Source organism: Sorex araneus, chromosome X, assembly GCF_027595985.1.
Source record: "Sorex araneus isolate mSorAra2 chromosome X, mSorAra2.pri, whole genome shotgun sequence".
In the NCBI taxonomy this organism is placed as follows: domain Eukaryota; kingdom Metazoa; phylum Chordata; class Mammalia; order Eulipotyphla; family Soricidae; genus Sorex; species Sorex araneus.
The window spans coordinates 78,337,337-78,354,954 of NC_073313.1; the positions used below are offsets into that span (position 1 = coordinate 78,337,337).

At 40.4% G+C, this 17,618-nt stretch overlaps 1 protein-coding gene across 1 annotated transcript; it reads right to left on the reverse strand.

The window, feature by feature from the left end:
- Positions 1-536: 536 nt before the first annotated feature.
- CD40LG (CD40 ligand) lies at positions 537-14,890 on the reverse strand. The gene is made up of 5 exons (XM_004606547.1): positions 14,735-14,890; positions 12,578-12,709; positions 6,429-6,489; positions 4,520-4,582; positions 537-913 (listed from the first exon to the last, which is right to left on the reverse strand). The coding sequence occupies exons 1-5, from the start codon at positions 14,888-14,890 to the stop codon at positions 537-539; spliced, it is 789 nt and encodes a 262-aa protein (XP_004606604.1).
- Positions 14,891-17,618: the final 2,728 nt, after the last annotated feature.

Here is a 17,618-nt window from a genome sequence, read left to right on the forward strand (position 1 = left end):
AATGAATGAATGAGTGTCAGCGTGGAACGTTGGGGCAGGGTTTCTCAGCTCTCCACTGCATTAGACATCCTAGAGCCTGCCCCCTCCACAGAGTCCTGGAGTCAACCATTTCTAGAATGTGAGCTAAAGGTTCTTCTCCCTTCTGCATCTTCACTGAAAAAAAATGCATACACCAGCCACTGAAAGACATTGTATGCAGAGAAATAAAACTAACCTGGGTTAGGTATGTGTCATCAACTCAGGATTATTCTATGCATAATGACCTTGTCAGTCCAGAGCATGCTCTGGGTGTATGCCTCAGTGGGCTCGATGCCTCAGAGTACATATGCTGATGGAACAGGACCTATCGTGGTTTCACATGGCCCGTAATTCTCTTACTGCAGCCCTACATGCCTTGGGATGTATAATAAATAGTTCTCCATGAGGAGAATTCTAGGGTTATAAATAGGCAGTTCAACAGGGGGTGGTTTTAACTGCTTGGCTGTATTTTGAAGCCTACCAGCACCAGCCCAGCACAGCCTGCGAGGTTACACTGTTCAGAGCTTGAGCAAGCCAAAGGATGTGAAGCCGGTTCCGTGGCTCACTTGGCTTGGATCAGTGACATTGACAAATACCGAAGCACCTGGTTGCAATTCAAATACTCCTCCCAAGTGAACGGATTGTTGCCCGCAAGGTTTGGATGAACTGTGGGTGTTCGCTGCTCTAAGTAAGATTCTCTCCAATCCACTGGCGGACCTCAGGCAGAGGCTGACTATAAATGGAGCTTGACTCGAAGCTTGTCGATTGGAACAGAAAGTGACTTGGGTATAGATGTAATAGAGTCCTTGTCTTTTAATGGCCAGATGTTTCCCGTTTTCCAGGGTTACCAAGTTGCTGCTCATGGTGTAGTATCCTTTTTGGGCCCACTGTAGAACTGGAACAGAGATGGGAAAAATTCATGGTGAGTGGCCACATAGCTACCGAAACATCTCATATTCTAACAGACAATCCAACTGAATGCTGAATACTGGCTTAACAAATGAAGGGAAGTTTGGGGTAATAGATTTATTGGTGTGGTGTGCAGGGGCGGAGTAAGGGTGAGCCACACTCAGTTATGTTGGACCTTTGCTCAGGAGTGACCCCTGGTGGTGATGGTGATTCAAATCAGATGGATAACTGCATGCAAAATCCTTACCCCTGGTACATTCTCTCCACGCCCAGGCAGGGATTCTTTTTTTTTTTTTTTTTTTTTTTTTGCTTTTTGGGTCACACCCAGCGATGCACAGGGGTTCCTCCTGGCTCTGCACTTAGGAATTACTCCTGGCCGTGCTCAGGGGACCTTATGGGATGCTGGGATTCGAACCCAGGTTGGCCGCGTGCAAGGCAAATGCCCTACCCGCTGTGCTATCGCTCCAGCTCCCCCCTACCACGCAGGGATTCTTTTAAGACCCCTACCCGCCCCCAAGAGTCTACAAAAGCACAGACTAACAAACTGCCGTGGCCATTGACAAAGTCGCATGAGTTTTATGGCCAGGAGAAGCTGAATTCCAATCCAAGTTTTAGTCAAGTTCAGCCAAATCCCTCCTCATCTGTAACAAACTCATCTGCCAATACTGCAGCATGTTTCAGAGACAAGTTGTGAACATTCGACGCTGTAACAGCACAGTGAGTTCCCTTTAGAATTCTTCCAGCCAATTTGCCCTTGAACTTCCGAAAGTGTGAATGATTTTAGAATTCCACACCCTGAGTGACATGTGCCAAAATATTCAGACAAGATCTTTGCTAATATTAACACTGATGGGTGGCTTTCCTTGACTTCTGCAAAGAACTGCCAGTCTACCTCGCTCAGTCACAGTACTGACTGAGAAAGGAAAAAGACCCCACTGTTGCAAATCTGAAGTGCCTCCCACAGCAAGGACTAAAATTAGGCAAGGAAGTATGAAAATAAACCTGTCATTTCACTGTGTGTTTTGATCTCCTATTGTAGTGGGGTGCCACCAACTTGAAAGTACCCGTATTTTTGTGGCTAAACCGGAATACCCACCAACAGTGTATGCCATTTTCTCAGCTGAGATGTTGAGTGGGTTCAAAGTAGTGTGTGCACCCAATTTCAAATCTCAGCTCCCACAGAAAGGTAGACTGCTGGTGTGGGGTGGAGGTGGGGGGAAGAAGTGAAAGTATTGATGTATTGATGATGTATTTTTTAAAACCTTCCTTAAACTTTTTTGAAATTTCTATCTGGTGGGTTTGAGCTTATCAAGTTGCAAGACACAACATGTTCAGACTCATCCTTTAGGGGCTAGAGATAGTTCGTCAGTTGGGGCACTCACCTTGCTTACAGTCAACCCAGGTTCAATTCCTGCCACCCCATATGGTCTCTTAAGCCCACTGGGAGTGATCCCTGCATGCAGAGCCAGGAGTAAAGCCCTGAACACAGCCAGATGTGGCCCCCAAACCAAAAAAGACTCTTCTTTAGTCATGGAAAGTCATCCCAAAATGTCTGGCAATTTGGGGGTCCTCTTAACCAGAGGTTTCCAAATTAATTTGGCTTGCAGAAAAAGGAATCATTCAGTCTCCCCAACTCTGCCGCTTCCAGAAATCTGCCTTCTTGGAACAAATAGAAAATGCCCTCCATTCATTACACCCAAGATTAGCACTGCCTCTCTGGATCATTCCAGAGCCTCCACATGAAGTTATGGTCCACCTGAGAAACTAAAGAATGACAGCTAAGAAAGTAAATAAAGGACCAATCTCGATAGTCTCTCAGTATCTAGATTGCAAATCATAATGCCCCAAATTAGAGAGAGAGTTTGGGAGAAATTGTATGCCATAGAGCCAGGGAGAGGGTTGGGATTGGGGAGGGGGGATACTAGGGATATTAGTGGTGGAAAATGTGCACTGGTGGAGGGATGGGTGTTCAATAATTGTATGATTGAAACTCAACATGAAAGCTTTGTAACTGTATCTCATGGTGATTCAATAAAAAGAAACATTATATGTCTTAAACTCAACTATTAATACATTTGTAAATGACAGTTATTAGTAAATTTTTTTAAATTAAAAAATGACAGCTAATGTGATCTTTTCATTTTGGATTGAGAAAGCAAGAACAGATGCCCTATCATTTAGTTCACTAAACCCTTACCTATGAAAGAGGGGAAGAGGATATAGTCAAATTTAAACAGATTAAATGAGAATTTTGGAGCTGGGCTGGGGTGAAATGTTATCTATCATCTTCCCATTGGATCTCCTGCAAACATATTGTGATATAGATTTAAAATGGGCAAGTCCCAGTATCAAGCAAGGGCATTTTAGTTAACTCGGAACACCATGAAATCACATACCAAGAACAAGGATTTATATACACGTGGACAAAGATCAGTGAGAAGGTATTCTGGGACATGTGTCTGCTGCTGTCATACAATCTAGAGGAAGGTGCCATGTGGGTAATCACCCTAGTCAGTGAAGTTCTCTGATAAGTGTTTTCTGAGACGGTGGTATTTGGCAGAATAATTGGATATTGTAGAAATATCTCATATTCATGAAGAACTTAATGTCTCTCTACTGATATCAAAGCTATTGGAGAGATTAAGTAAATGGTGACACCTGACCTTTGTACAACTCTTGACTATATCATTTTCTTCTGCTGATTAACTGGTTTTGTGCTCAGAGTCACCCTGAAGTAGGCAACGTGGGAAACTGTTGTACAGGTTAAATAGATTTCCCACTGTCACATACTCATATTTCTCTCTCTTTCCACCCTCCTCCCTCTCACACACAGAGAGAACTTATAATTTCATCTATTACAGAACACTGCTGAATTTCTCAGTTCAGATGCTCTCCAAGTCCTTCTATGGAGAGGGGGATATCATGCTGACATATATGTTTCCATCCATTTAGCAGATACAATACATTCTCCAGTATGAGTTATCACAAAGTATACATTTTTTTGGTGGGGGGATATCTAAGTACTAGAAAGATGGTAGTACGTATATGGACATAAAAACATTCAGAGTAAGTTGGAAAGGTTACAATGTGTCATCTGCTGTTACTTCATAGGAAAATCTAATGTGCTGAAACCTATTGATCTTTGCAGAGTGATTTTACCTTTAATTCCCCTACGGTTAACCCCAGTGAAGCTGAGGTTAATCATACAGGGATTGACAGATGGCAGGAAAGGCCCTCCCTGAGGCCCATTTACACACAGGGAAGAGGGATTCGAATGAGAAATACTGCCAGCCAGGTCACTCCCTGCCATGTCTTCTCTATTGTTAGACTAATAGCTCCTTCACCCAGTAATTCATCATTTAGAACCAGCCACTGCCTAAGAACTAATGATAATGTCAGGAATGCTCCCATCTCCTTTTATCCTTCCAAGTTCCCACTGTGCACGTGAGCTCACTTTGACAAGAGAGAGACCATGGGAGATGTGTCGGTAGGGTTGTAAAATGGACCCCAGAGGAAGAGTGGAGCCAAATCATTAAGCTACCTTGCTTTAGCATCCCTGCCTCCACTCATGCACAGATGTGTTTGGACTTACCAGATGCTGTTTTGCTACTGGCCTCACTTATGATATGAGCAGCAATTTGAGGATCCTGATCACCTAAAATAAATGAGAAGCAGGGTGTTAGGTCAAAGAAATAGAAAGGTGCCCATAGAACAATTTGGTCTAGTTATACAGCTGTGTAATAGAGATGTACTTAAACGGCTTCCAGAATAGGCATGAAAAATGCTCATTCATGAAGGGCAAAGTTGATTTCTGAAATCGGAACAATCTAATTGGCCATGCTCACTAACACAAACCTTTTCATCATTGTTCAGTCCTAGAATCCACTTTACATAGTGACATAGACTAAAAATAATGGTCTCCATTAATGATTTCTAAAATGATGCTCTTGGGAATAATTTTCATACACTGTGAGGGTGAGAGGGCTCCTTAGTGAGCCCCAAGGCCAGTTCTGCAAACATAACTAGCAAGGTTATGTTTTCAGACACTTAAGGTGTCTGAACTGGCCAAGCAACAGAGCTATTTTAGCTATCTTTCATTGTTTCACACATAAAAGGGCTCCTTTTAAACTCATTTTAATTACATAGGCTAAGCTCTTAAGTATATAGAAGTTTCTTTTTAGTTATGAGCCTGAACACATACACATTGGTGGTGTTCTACAGATTTTGAATAAAATTGGATGAGCTAAATTACTGGTTTTCTAATTTTTTTGTCACTTCTCTGAAACCTGGGAAGCAACATCCATATGAGTTTTTTCCTGAAACTTTAATTTAATGAACCATTTGGTATCATTTAAATTATCTTTCAGTGAACCAGGAGATAGAATCTTAATGGAAATCCAGAATATTTCAGTCCCTGCACCCACCTACTCCAATGATTAAAGCAGGCTAAGTACTCTACATCACACGACATTTTATCTCTATCTCTCATTCCTTTGGGTAAATTTACACAAATCACAGTATTGTTTTTCACTAATTCTGTGGTATTATTCTTCCTAAGATCTCCACTTCAACACGCCATTTCCCCCATACTCAGTTGTTTAGGTCACTTCAAGCATTTTGGGTTTGGTTTGGAGAGTTACATTCTAAGAAAAACCAGGCAAATTAGTGTGGTGTGTCCAAAAGGGGAGCAAACTGAAATAAACAGGGAAACATCTTAAGGCAATTTAGCTTGGAGAAGAAAAGCTCAGGAACCAGGATTGGTGGCTTCAACACCAGGACAGCTATAGAAAAGGAATTATATTTTGTTTCATCTGACCCGAAAGAGCAGAACTGGGTGAGTTGGAGGAAATTGCTAAAACAAATTTCAACTCCAGAGGAGAAAAGCCAATAAAGAAAAGGAGAATAGTGATATTCTGATGATTTTAATTACAGCCACTCCAAGATGGGTCGGGCTGCTTTAGCACGTAGAAGGTGCCTACACCTGTTCAATCAGAAGCCAGATGGTCACTGTCATTGTGAAGGAGGTTTGTACTCTGGAGATAACTTAAGGACCATCTAGGTTCCTCTCAAGCTGGAGATGTATGTTCAAGATGTGCTGCCGTCAAGAAGGGCAAAGGCAAGAACACTATCACGCTCTGTCGCTTCTTTATCTCAGAGGTTCCTCCAGGCATGGTTCACAATGAAAAACTTATTATTGAGTGATGAATGTCCCAGCACCGACAAATGACTTTCTTGCCATCTCATGCTCCGCAGATAATACCAGGTTGTATAGTTGCTTTCACGAAGGTATTGAAAATAATAGTAACACAGCCTTCCCCATAAATATACACATCTATAACATTTAAAGTCACAGGCACCAGAGAACATATCTCTTGGGCTATGGTGTTTCTATTTTATTTCCAGGGTTAAAAGTTCCGGACCCAACTATGTTATTCAATATAATTAGCCTGAAGTTTCTTTCAATTCTCAAATATTCATGAAATTGATACATAGCAGCCTACCTTTTTGCATTTCAAAATTTGTCTCCTTTATCTTCCCCTGGTCATTGTTCAGCATGATTTCCTAAAATAAGAATTGTTACAAAAGGTCATTTTAGTAGGAGGCCTGCTGTGAGCTCCGAGGGGTGCCATTCACTTGGCAGGTGTCATTACTCTGTTGCTTGTTTCTGGTGAGGATTATCAGAAAGGCTGAGATCCTGGCATTAATTCCATCATACAGATTGGAAACCCTTGTCCCTGACAGATAATCAATCTGACATCCCAGAGAGTCCAATGGTGAATCTGGAAGCAAAATCTGGGCTTTATTATCTCCATTTCAGTACTCTCTCCAGACCAGAGGCTATGATACTGACTTTTCCTATGACCCCAACCTCCCTGGCTCTGGCGAATATTGACAAACAATGCTGGATGGGGAGATGATTTTTACCCAGAACTGGTAAAAAGAACATTTGAAACCACTTGTTATTGATCAATTGAAGAGGTCTAAAGTATTTTAGGATGCAGTTATAGTAAAGATTTACCTTGGGAGAACATTTCAGACCATGAAAAGAATCTCATTCAGGGGCCAGAGTGATAGGACAGTGGGTAGGACACTTGCTTCACATGCAGCTTACCCAGGTTCAATCTCCCAACATCTCATGGCCCCCTACCCCAGCCGGTAGTGATCCCTGAGTGCAGAGTCAGAGGAAAGCTCTGTGCACTGCTGGGTGTGCCCCCCTCACCAAAAAAGAATCTCATGCATTTTTAACTGAATCGCCCCTTTCAATTAACTGAGAAGATTTTCTTGTTTCCATTTGTTCTGTCTGGTCTAGATTTATTTAGATATTCAGTATTTGGGGAGCACAGTTAATCTTGTAATGTTGCTATACCCAAAATACCAACACAGCTCTTCTTAAGGGTTTTCTTCTCACCTAGCCACTAAAGGAAGAATAAAGAGGGATGCGGACAGAACCCAGTGGTAGAGCACTTGCCTTGCATGCATGAGACCTTGGGTTTGTCCTCCAGCATTGCAAAAAAAAAAAGAAAGAAAGGTAGAGAAACTTAAAAAGAAACAAACAGAACCCACCGCATACCCATGTTGGAATATAATCAAGGCTGCTGCAATCATTTTTAATGCTGCATGATAAAAGGCCCGTAGGACTTAACTAACTAGCATGAAGTCACCCAAGGAATCTGAGACAGAATCCAAGAGTAGAAACCGTGAGATCATATTCATCAACCGGGCTCAGCTCTCACCTTCACTCTATGTTCAAAAGGGAGGAAGATGAAAAGCATTTTCGCCTCTGATCATCAAAATTGCTGTCCCTTTACAGGAATCAATTTTTCACAGGGCCTTTCCTTTTCATTCGTCTGCGAGTCAGCTTGAGCATCGGGGCTCTTGAGGGCCTTGAGGAAGGCTCAGCTTTGCAGCTAGCGATGAGGCTGAAAGTCACAGCACCTCAAGGGGAAGCTGCATCTTGAAAGGCTCACAGGGGCCGCCCAAATTCAATTTTCCATTTGAACTCGAATGTGGCACTGTGAAAGTGCAGGCCCACAGGAAAATGTTTGTGAAGATAACAAGTAAACAAGTGAGTATGTAGTGTCTTTGCAAGAGAGGGAGTGTGGTGATGGAGGTGGAGACGCTCTTCAGCTCGGTGATTGCATTGGTGTCAGGGCTTGGCCAGGATGAGAATGTAAAGTCAGCAAAGTTGGTCTTTCCTGTGTCTGGCCTTGCCTGACTGTGAACTTCCTCCCAATCTCATGCTTCTGCGTGTCTTTTTGCTACTGCTTCACTCCCCACCTCAACTAAAAAGGCTTTCCAGAGTTGATCTCCAAAAGACTTGGGACTAGTTCTTTCTTACTGAGAACTCTGTGCGGTCGGATGGACAGGTTGTCTTTTGCCTATCGAAAGCATCTCAGGCAGTCATGGGAAGAATCATTCCAGTGGGGGTGGAAAGGTAGTTCATTTTAATATGTAATTGCATTCTTCAAAATGCTGGCTTGCTTACCCTAACAAAAGACCTAAATCTCATTTTCCATCCAAGGTGATAGCTTGGTGATAACTGCCTAAAGAACAGCCAAGTCAGTCCCTTATCACTAAAGGTGCTCAAATAGAAATAGGCTAATGTCTCACTCACGCAATCCCATGAGTAGGTGAGATATTGGGTGACAAGACAGGGAGGGTCAGTGGAGGGAAGGTGAAAGTTCTAGATTGAGAAGTAAACCTGATAATTTCTAAGACCCCTTTAGGTCTTATAACTTGGAACCACCCGTGCCCATCAATTCAAACATTAAGTTGCTTTGGCAGCCATGTTATAACATAGAAAGGGAACCTGGAACATTAGCTAAGAATACAAAATTCCAATCAGAGTTTGGATGATAGAGTTGGCCTTTTGGATTGAAAAATTTCAAAATTCGGTCTTAGAATATGAAACTTGGGATAACAGGCATTGAAAAGACCTCTGGTCACTAACAGGGGATTGTATAGCTGCAAGACTTTGTATAACCATCCTGAGTCTCACAGGTACACGTTACATTGGCTAGGAGTTGAGCAAGGGGGCCACCTTGCTCACACATGTAAGGTGCGTGAGAAGGTCCACCTTTTAAGAACATGAATCTCTGGAGCTTTCATCATTTTATTTTCCATGCAAACATAAGCAGAGGAGCCAAAGCAGCATTTATCCTGGGTAGTTGATTTTGATAGCTTTATCTATCTGACCTAAAACAGAGCTACAAGGAATTGGCAGTCAGATTATAAAAGTTGCAGTAATAAATGGGAGGGGAACTCAATTGGTCCCATCACCACTGCAGGAAACTAAAGACTGATCACAAATCTAGATGCCCTCATAGATATTCGGAACTCTCTCTTTCTTCCATTCTCTCTCCCTCCCTCCTCCTCCCTCCCTCCCTCCCTCCCTCCCTCCCTCCCTCCTCCTCCTCCCTCCTTCCCTCCCTTCCTCCCTCCATCCATCCATCCATCCATCCCTCACTTCTTCCTTCCTTCCTTCCTTCCTTCCTATCCTTCCTTCCTTCCTTCTCCTTCTTCCTTCCTTCCTTCCTTCCTTCCTTCCTTCCTTCCTTCTTCCTTCCCTCCTCCCTCCTCCTCCTTCTTTCTTTCTTTCTTTCTTTCTTTCTTCTTTCTTTTCTTCTTTCTTTCTTTCTCTCTTTCTTTCTTTCTTTCTTTCTTTTCTTTCTTTCTTTCTTTCTTTCTTTCTCTCTCTTCTTTCTCTCTCTTTCTCTTTCTTTCTTTCTCTTTCTCTTTCTTTCTTCTCTTTCTTTCTCTTCTCTCTCTCTTCTTTCTCTTCTTTCTTCTTTCCTTCTTTCTTTCTTTCTTCTTCTTTCTTTCTTTCTCTTTCTTCTTTCTTTCTTTCTTTCTTTCTTCTTTTTTTCTTTCTTTCTTTCTTTCTTTCTTTCTTTCTTTCTTTCTTTCTTTCTTTCTTTCTTTCTTTCTTCTCTTCTCTCTCTTTCTTTCTTTTCTTCTCTCTTCTTTCTCTTTCTTTCTTTCTTTCTTTCTTTCTTTCTTTTCTTTTCTTTCTTTCTTCTTTCTTTCTTTCTTTCTTTCTTTCTTTCTTTCCTTCTCTCTCTCTCTCTTTCTTCTTTCTTTCTTTCTTTCTTTCTTCTTTCTTCTCTTTCTTCTTTCTTTCTTTCTTTTCTTTCTTTCTTTCTTTCTTTCTTTCTTTCTTTCTTTCTTTCTTTCTTTCTTTCTTTCTTTCTTCTCTCTTCTCTCCTTCCTGGGTTTTGGATCACACACAGTAGTACTCAGGACCCTCCTGGCAAGGTTCCATGGGACCTTTGTGGGATGCCAGGGATTGAATCTGGGTCAGCTGCATGCAAGGCAAATGCTCTACCTGCTCAAGTCCCAGCCCTCTGATCATTTTATAGACAGGAAAACTGAAGCCCAGAGAGGTGAAGCCCAGGGTCACACAACTCATTTTGCTACCTGGTCTTTACTCATCTTAAAATTTGCCACACCGCCCAACACCCTGTAATTCTGGGCAGAATTATCAAAGAACCCAAGAAATACAATCATTCCAAAGCCTTTCAAATAAAGGTACGAGTTTTCATCTAAAATTTACATTAGCAGATTAGTGCAAAAACCTAAAAGCCACAAGCATATTCAAGTGAGGTTTTTCATTCATCTAGGGAACTTAGAAATCATTCTTAGAGTCTTCACTACTAAATTCAATTCATACCGGGAAAAATGTAGGATGATAGGAACAAGCTTAGAGAAAAGATCCTAAACCCCTGACAACATCATATGTGAGAATAACTCCTGTTTATTTATATAGATACATACCTACCTGGCATAGCTGAACTAACTGGTAAGGGAAAACTACCTACTATTTATTTTCCTAAAGTTATCTGGGCCAAGAGTATTTCACTCAGTGTTCTGAGATGGAAACTGGTAGAAAGACTTTCTTTTCATTTTGTTTTGTTTGGGGGACACAACCAGCAGTGCTCAGGACTTACTCCAGGTCCTGCACTCAGGGATCTCTCCTGGCAGGCTTGGACCACATGGTGTGCTACGGATTGAAAACAGTTGGCTGCATGCAAAGCAAGTGTCGTACCCACTGTACTATCTTTCTAGTCCCTAAAGACTTCTTGACATTCTGCTTCTAGGACCTTAAGTCTACTGGTCTATGATAATAGAATGAATGATGTAGGTGTGTCCCTTGCCAACGTCTTAAAAATTCTTATTTTAGGTACTATAGGTCATAGTCATTGCAGTACCTTCATGCTAGGTAGCAGCCTGTTCACCTAAAAAATTTAAACCCTTTCTGCTTCAGGATTTGCTTGTCCCTAGAGTGGACTGGCACCATAATTAAGTGGTATTAGGTGGGGTCTGGTTTGTCTGAGAAACATTCCTGAGAAAGTCTGCCACCTGTTGCCCCAAACACTCATCGCAGTATGCATAGAACGCTATCATTAACAGTACTGTAAATCACAGTGAGGGAAATAAAATTTTAGAAATAAAAATAAACTATGCAGCCACCAGGAAAATTGAAGTCATGAAATTCACTTACAAACAGATGGACATGGAGAGTATCATGCTTAGTGAAGTGAATCAGAGGAAGAGGGACTGACGTAGAATGATTGCACTCATTTGTGGGATATAAAAAAATCATAGTATGAGACGAATATTCATGGACAGAAGGAACAAGGACCAGGAGGATTGGTCCACAGTTGGAAGCCTGCCTCACGTGCTGGTAGAGAAGGCAGTTGGGATAGAGAAGGGACCACTGTAACAATGATACTTGAAAATTATCTCTCTGGGTAGAAACTGCGTGCTGAAGGTAAGTAAAGAAACAAACATGATAATCTCTCAGTATTTGTTTTGTAAACCATATTCTCAATAGGACAGAGAGAGAAGATAAAAGTGCCTGCCATAGAGGCAGGGTAGGGTGGGGAGTGGTAGGAGGGAAAGTGGGGACTCTGGTGCTGGGAAATGTACACTTGTGGAGGGATGGATGTTGGAACATTGTATGACTAAAATTCAGTCATGAACAGCAGCTCTGTAACTGTGTATCTCATGGTGATTCAACAAAAATTTGTTTTTTAAAAAAGAAATAAAAATAAAATTTTTAAAAGGAAAAGATTTCACTTTCACAGTGACTGAAATGCCATCTTCAGAGAATCATTCTTTCCTATGGGAGAGTTTCAATCTTCCTAAGTCCCTACTTTCCCAGCAAATGCAGTGTCGCTGCCTGAGACGGGCCAATATGGCAGTGACCCAACGATCATGGTTTCCCAAGGAGATGCGAACCAGATCATGGATCCACAAGGTTGAGATGGGAAGACAAACAAAAATTAATACTAATCTTGGTGTACTTCAGAATTTTACTTGGAGCCAGCCACCAGTATGAATGCACATGTTTGTACAGTTTCCTGACAGAACTGGATTTATTCTTAAGAGTGCATAGTGCATATATTTACAACTTTCCTTTCCTTTTTGACACAGCAGTTGGGATTCATTTTTCCCTTTGTTTTGAAGACACACATGTGTGAGTGTGTGTCTGTATGTGTGTGTGCTTGTCTGTGAGTATAATGTTAGATATGCACGCATATGGATATGACAAACGTTTCTAGCTTCGCATCATTTGGTCTCAGTTTCCCAGCCTCATTAAGTCAGTAAAACTTTTCAGGAGACTTTTACCAACAACTGAGCTACTTACCTTAACGAAGGCTTCAAACTGGCCTCTAATTTCCTCACAGTTCAGTAAGGATAAGGCATCTTCACCTTTGCTGCATTTCTGTATTGTTTTCATAAAGACAAAATCTTCATGAAGCTTCCTTTCATCTTCTATCTATTTGTGGAATAACATAGATATGAAAAATACAATTCTCAGGCAGAAAACAGCTAATGATATCTGCATCCACACTCCCTTCCACAATCTATGGGTCTTTGCAGTTAAAATATCAAGAAAAGACAGCAGCATTTAAAATACCCTATTATCTGAAACTCTGGGTTGAAATCACAGCTATTCTAATAAAATTTCATTGAAGAACATACTTTTTTAACATCTTATAACAGCTATGTTCCAAAATTTTCCTATTTCCCATTGCTCCAGTAATGACTGGACATTATTAACACAGCCTATAAAATGATTTTCAGTTGAGCTCATTTGCCCACGTTCATTTTAGTGTTTGTGATGGAGTGATTTACAAAAAGAAGTTAATTTGCCATGTGTGTCAATTAACTAAAAGTTCTGATTGCATCTCTCTTTTTAAAATTTTACTATTGGTAGAAAATTGTTGCACTTTTAAAGAACTCATCAGTCATTCCCAAGTTAACGAGGTATTTTATTTTCCAATGTCTTAGAATAATTAAATATATGGAATCACTTGCAGAACCAACCAATGGTGTGTCATTCTCTTGTTTTAGGATTAAATTTTTACTTTCAAAACAAAATTCAGAAAGCTGGTGGCTTTCATTATCATTAAGAGTTCACCTAAATGTGTGTGAAGGGTGGTGGTGTTAATTGCAGCTTCTTGGGTCAATTCTTGCTTTTTAGAGGTTGTACTGATATGGAGCACTTGATTATCTTACAAGGTCAAACACAAACAAGCAAACAATCAGACCCAGACTCCACCTCTTTTTTTTAACTTTGAAACCTGAAATTTGAGTAACCGAGTAAATGACTTAAATCATCATTGCTTTACTATATGGTGATAACAAAGCCTCATGGTCTGAAATCTTGGTTGATATTTCAACGGCAAGACACTTCAAATTACCAGAGAAAATGCAATCTCTATATACTACATACCCACACTTTCCATGTCCAGACTTTTTTCTTTTTGCTTTTTGGGTCACACCCGGCCATGCACAGGGGTTACTCCTGGCTCTCCACTTAGGAATTACTCCTGGAGGTGCTCAGGGGACCATATGGGATGCTGGGAATCGAACCCGCGTCGGCCGCGTGCAAGGCAAATGCTCTAACTGCTGTGCTATTGCTCCAGCCCCCCATGTCCAGACTTTTACAAACAACCAGATAATTGATAACATTTGTCCAGTTCACCGTATTTGTTAGTCAACATAGACAATAATAACCCCTCAGTGGAAATGAGTAGACACATTGAAATACCATAAATTCTAATGCTTGTCTTTTCCTACAAATGCAAAAGCGATCTCCTAATTTATTCTCATCTTTTGTTACTGTAAGTACAAACATTTAAGAACGTGGGACATTTCAGAGAGAAACTGAGCATCTTGCAACTAAATCAGCGTTTGCAGAATTAGACAGATACTGCCACTCTTACTACAAGACTGAACATTTTAGGTTTCGTCCTTGTCTATGTTCATCTGAAGCACTATGAAATTTCAGATTAAAGTAACACTTTCATTTTCTATTTGGAAATTTAAGAGAAAAAATGAGTTTTCTTTATAAGAACATACTTGGTTGGTTTTTAAACAAAACATTAGCAAATAATTACAGCTGTTGTCTATGAGGGCTTACTTTGTACCAGACTCTGATACTTTAACAAACTAAATGAACTCATTTAATCTATGAAGAGGGTATCTTGACCATCCCCACTTGCCAGTGGTGGAAATGGGGGTATAGAAATATAATATAACTTGCCCAAGATTGCAGAACTAGTAGGGGACAGTGTCAAGACCTCAGGCTGTCTGCCTTCAGAATCCAACCTTTTGACCAGCAAACAAGAGTAGGAGACCTCGCCAGCTAGACAACATACATTATACCATGCAACCATTAATCTCTATGGCTTCCTCACCATTCATTGCTCATAATTTGGAGAAACCTAAAACCAACCTACTGGTACATTAATAATGGCCCCCAATTTAGATCATAAAAATGTGTAGTTCATCTTACCTTGTCCAATCTTCTGTGCAGATACACAGCAAAAAGTGCTGACCCAATCATTTGGGTGATAAGAAAAACAGTAAGTAAATACATGAAAATTTTCATAGTTGCCGGTGGTCCAGTAGCCACAGATCGAGGAGAAGGTTGACTGTACGTTTCGATCATGCTGTGTTAAAGTTAAAATGAAATCTTCTGACCAAGAAGGTGGCAGAGACAGCATGAGAACATTGTCAAAGTGGCCACCTTACTCAGGATTAGTTAAGAGCGCACAATCGTTGCAGCCCACACTTCCTGGAAAATATGCTTCGTAGTCTTCTCTCCCAGCAAAAATGTTACGTAAAGGGTTTTTTTAAAAAAAAAATTACACCCATATCATTCACTTCCAGGCTTTCCCTTTTGTTAGTAAAGAAGAAACAGTTTCTTCTTCCATATATTCATTCTTGCCTTGAAATGTCATAGACTTCTTAACACACAATGGCAGTATTTTCCTATCACTGTCTAACTTTTTGGGTTCACCAGTTTCAAGGAAAATGACAAATTAATCCACCAGCAGTAGACTTATTTCAATTTCAGTCTTACTAATATAAAGTGGGAACCAGTATGGGAAAGAAACGGATGTTAACAAAATTTGGATTGATTTCATGACTGGAGTATCACTAGCTAATTGCTGTTCACAATTTCTTTAATCTTTAAACTCAAAGAAATCTCTGTAGCTTTTCAAATTTAGTCTTTAGGGCATAAAGCAAAAACATAATAAGAAAAAGACTGGTCAGTACTAAATATAAGTTATCTTAAAGGATAATTTAAAATTATTAATTTATCAAAGGTCAAGAGAGGTAGGATTTTTTTTCTTTTTGGGTCATACCTGGCAACCCACGGGATTAACTCCTGGATCTGCACTCAGGAATTACTCATGGTGGTGCTCAGGGGACCATATGGGATGCTGGGAATCGAATCCGGCTCGGCTGCATGCAAGGCAAATGACCTAGCCACTGGGCTATCGCTCCAGCCCGAGAGTAGGTTCTTGAGAGACATAAAACCAAAATTCTTGGGTTGAGGTTGAATTATGAATATTCGATTGATTCAGCAAAATTTCCTATCTTTACTGTTAGTTATTTAGATAATTGCTGATACCAATATAACTGTTTGGAATAGAGAAAATTAATAGTTAATTTTAGTGCTTTCTTGACAAATAAATTTCTATGCACCTCAAGCAAATCAGAGACCTTTCTAGATCTCACTTTTTTATGCTTAATGGGGGTTGCAACTGTCTTGCTGATCCTATACTATACTATAGGTTCCTGTGAAACTCAAATGAAAGTGTGAATGAGTGCTCTCTGAAGTGTGTAAAACATTTTACAAACAATTCCCATTCTGATTTTTTTTGCAATTTGTTTATGCTAAGATATGAATTTTCCAAATTGACAAAACTATATGACTGAAAAAGCAGACAAAAATATAAAAAGACACTCATATTTTGATAATGAATTGAATCACTGAGATGTGTAGGATTATGAATTTTCTGAATGGCTTTTGCATCACCTTATCAGATTGCCTTTGACATAAATGTAGCTGTGGAAATCCCTACCTCATATCCAAACATAGTGTAGAAACTAGCTAAGATTTCTTTGGTGATCCCTGGTAAAATATTTTGAGAGACAAATAGGAAATGCAGCAAAGTGTTCGAATTGCCATACTAGCTGTATAGTTAGCACCTGTTATCTTCCCCTCCCACGCCCCAGCATCCTGTCTTGGGCACAAGATCTGTGTAGCTTTTCACTACATCTGCCAAGTTGGTAGCTTGAGTGCATGTGATACACTTTGATCAGTCGTCATAGGCTTCAGTGCTTAGACAATTAGTCTTCGTTCCATTGAAGGAAAATTCTATCATAAGAGCCACAAATGAGCTCAAGTACTTCTCCAAGACCAATTTCCTGTAGTAACAGAATGTCAGAGTTTCAAGGTCTCTGTGAGGATCAGTTCAACCAAGCCCTTGGATAAAGGACCCCGAGGGAACCACAGAGCTGTAGAGAATGTCCAAGATTTGTTCACAACACCAACTTTAAGACAAGTTAATGTACATCAACTTTCTGATCTCCAGCTTTCAAGAGCCTGACATCTGCCTGAGTTATGAGTTCAATAATTGTTTTGAATGAATGTTTAGTTCCTTTTTAGTGATTGTCATATTATTCTGATGACTTATCATTATTCTGTTGTCATCCTCCTGAAAATTTCTCCCTCTTCACCTCTTATAATATTTTATGTGATTGCGTTTTCTCTAAAACCCTTAAAATCTTTGTAGTAGCGATCATCATTGTCCTCTCTTTTCCTAACCACAATCCTTCCTTTCTTTTTTCCTCTCCTTTTCTTTTTTTTTCTTTTATTAATTCACCATGTGGAAAGTTACAAAGCTTTCAGGTTTAAGTCTCAATTATACAATGCTCAAACACCCGTCCCTTCACCAGTGCACATCCTCTCCTTTTCTTCCTCCCACTTTCCTCCTTTCCTCTCCCCACTTCTCTTTTTATTCCCCATGTTTTCCTCAAGTGAGTTATACTCAGCTTTATCAATTTTACTATCACTTCCATTGCCATGAATCTCCTGTCTATATGCAGTCTTCAGACTTATAAATACAGCTAATTCTTAATATTTCCACTTGAATATTTCAAACCGGTATTCAAATATTTCAATATTCAATATTCAAATTCAATATACCAAATTCAATATTCAAATATTTCCAGGGCTGGGCTGGAGCAACAGCACAACAGGTTGGGCGTTTGCCTTGCATGCGGCCGGCCTGGGTTCAATTACTACGTCCCTTTTGGAGAGCCAGGTAATCTACCAAGAGTATCTTGCCCACACAACAGAGCAAGGCAAGCTAGCCGTGGCGTAT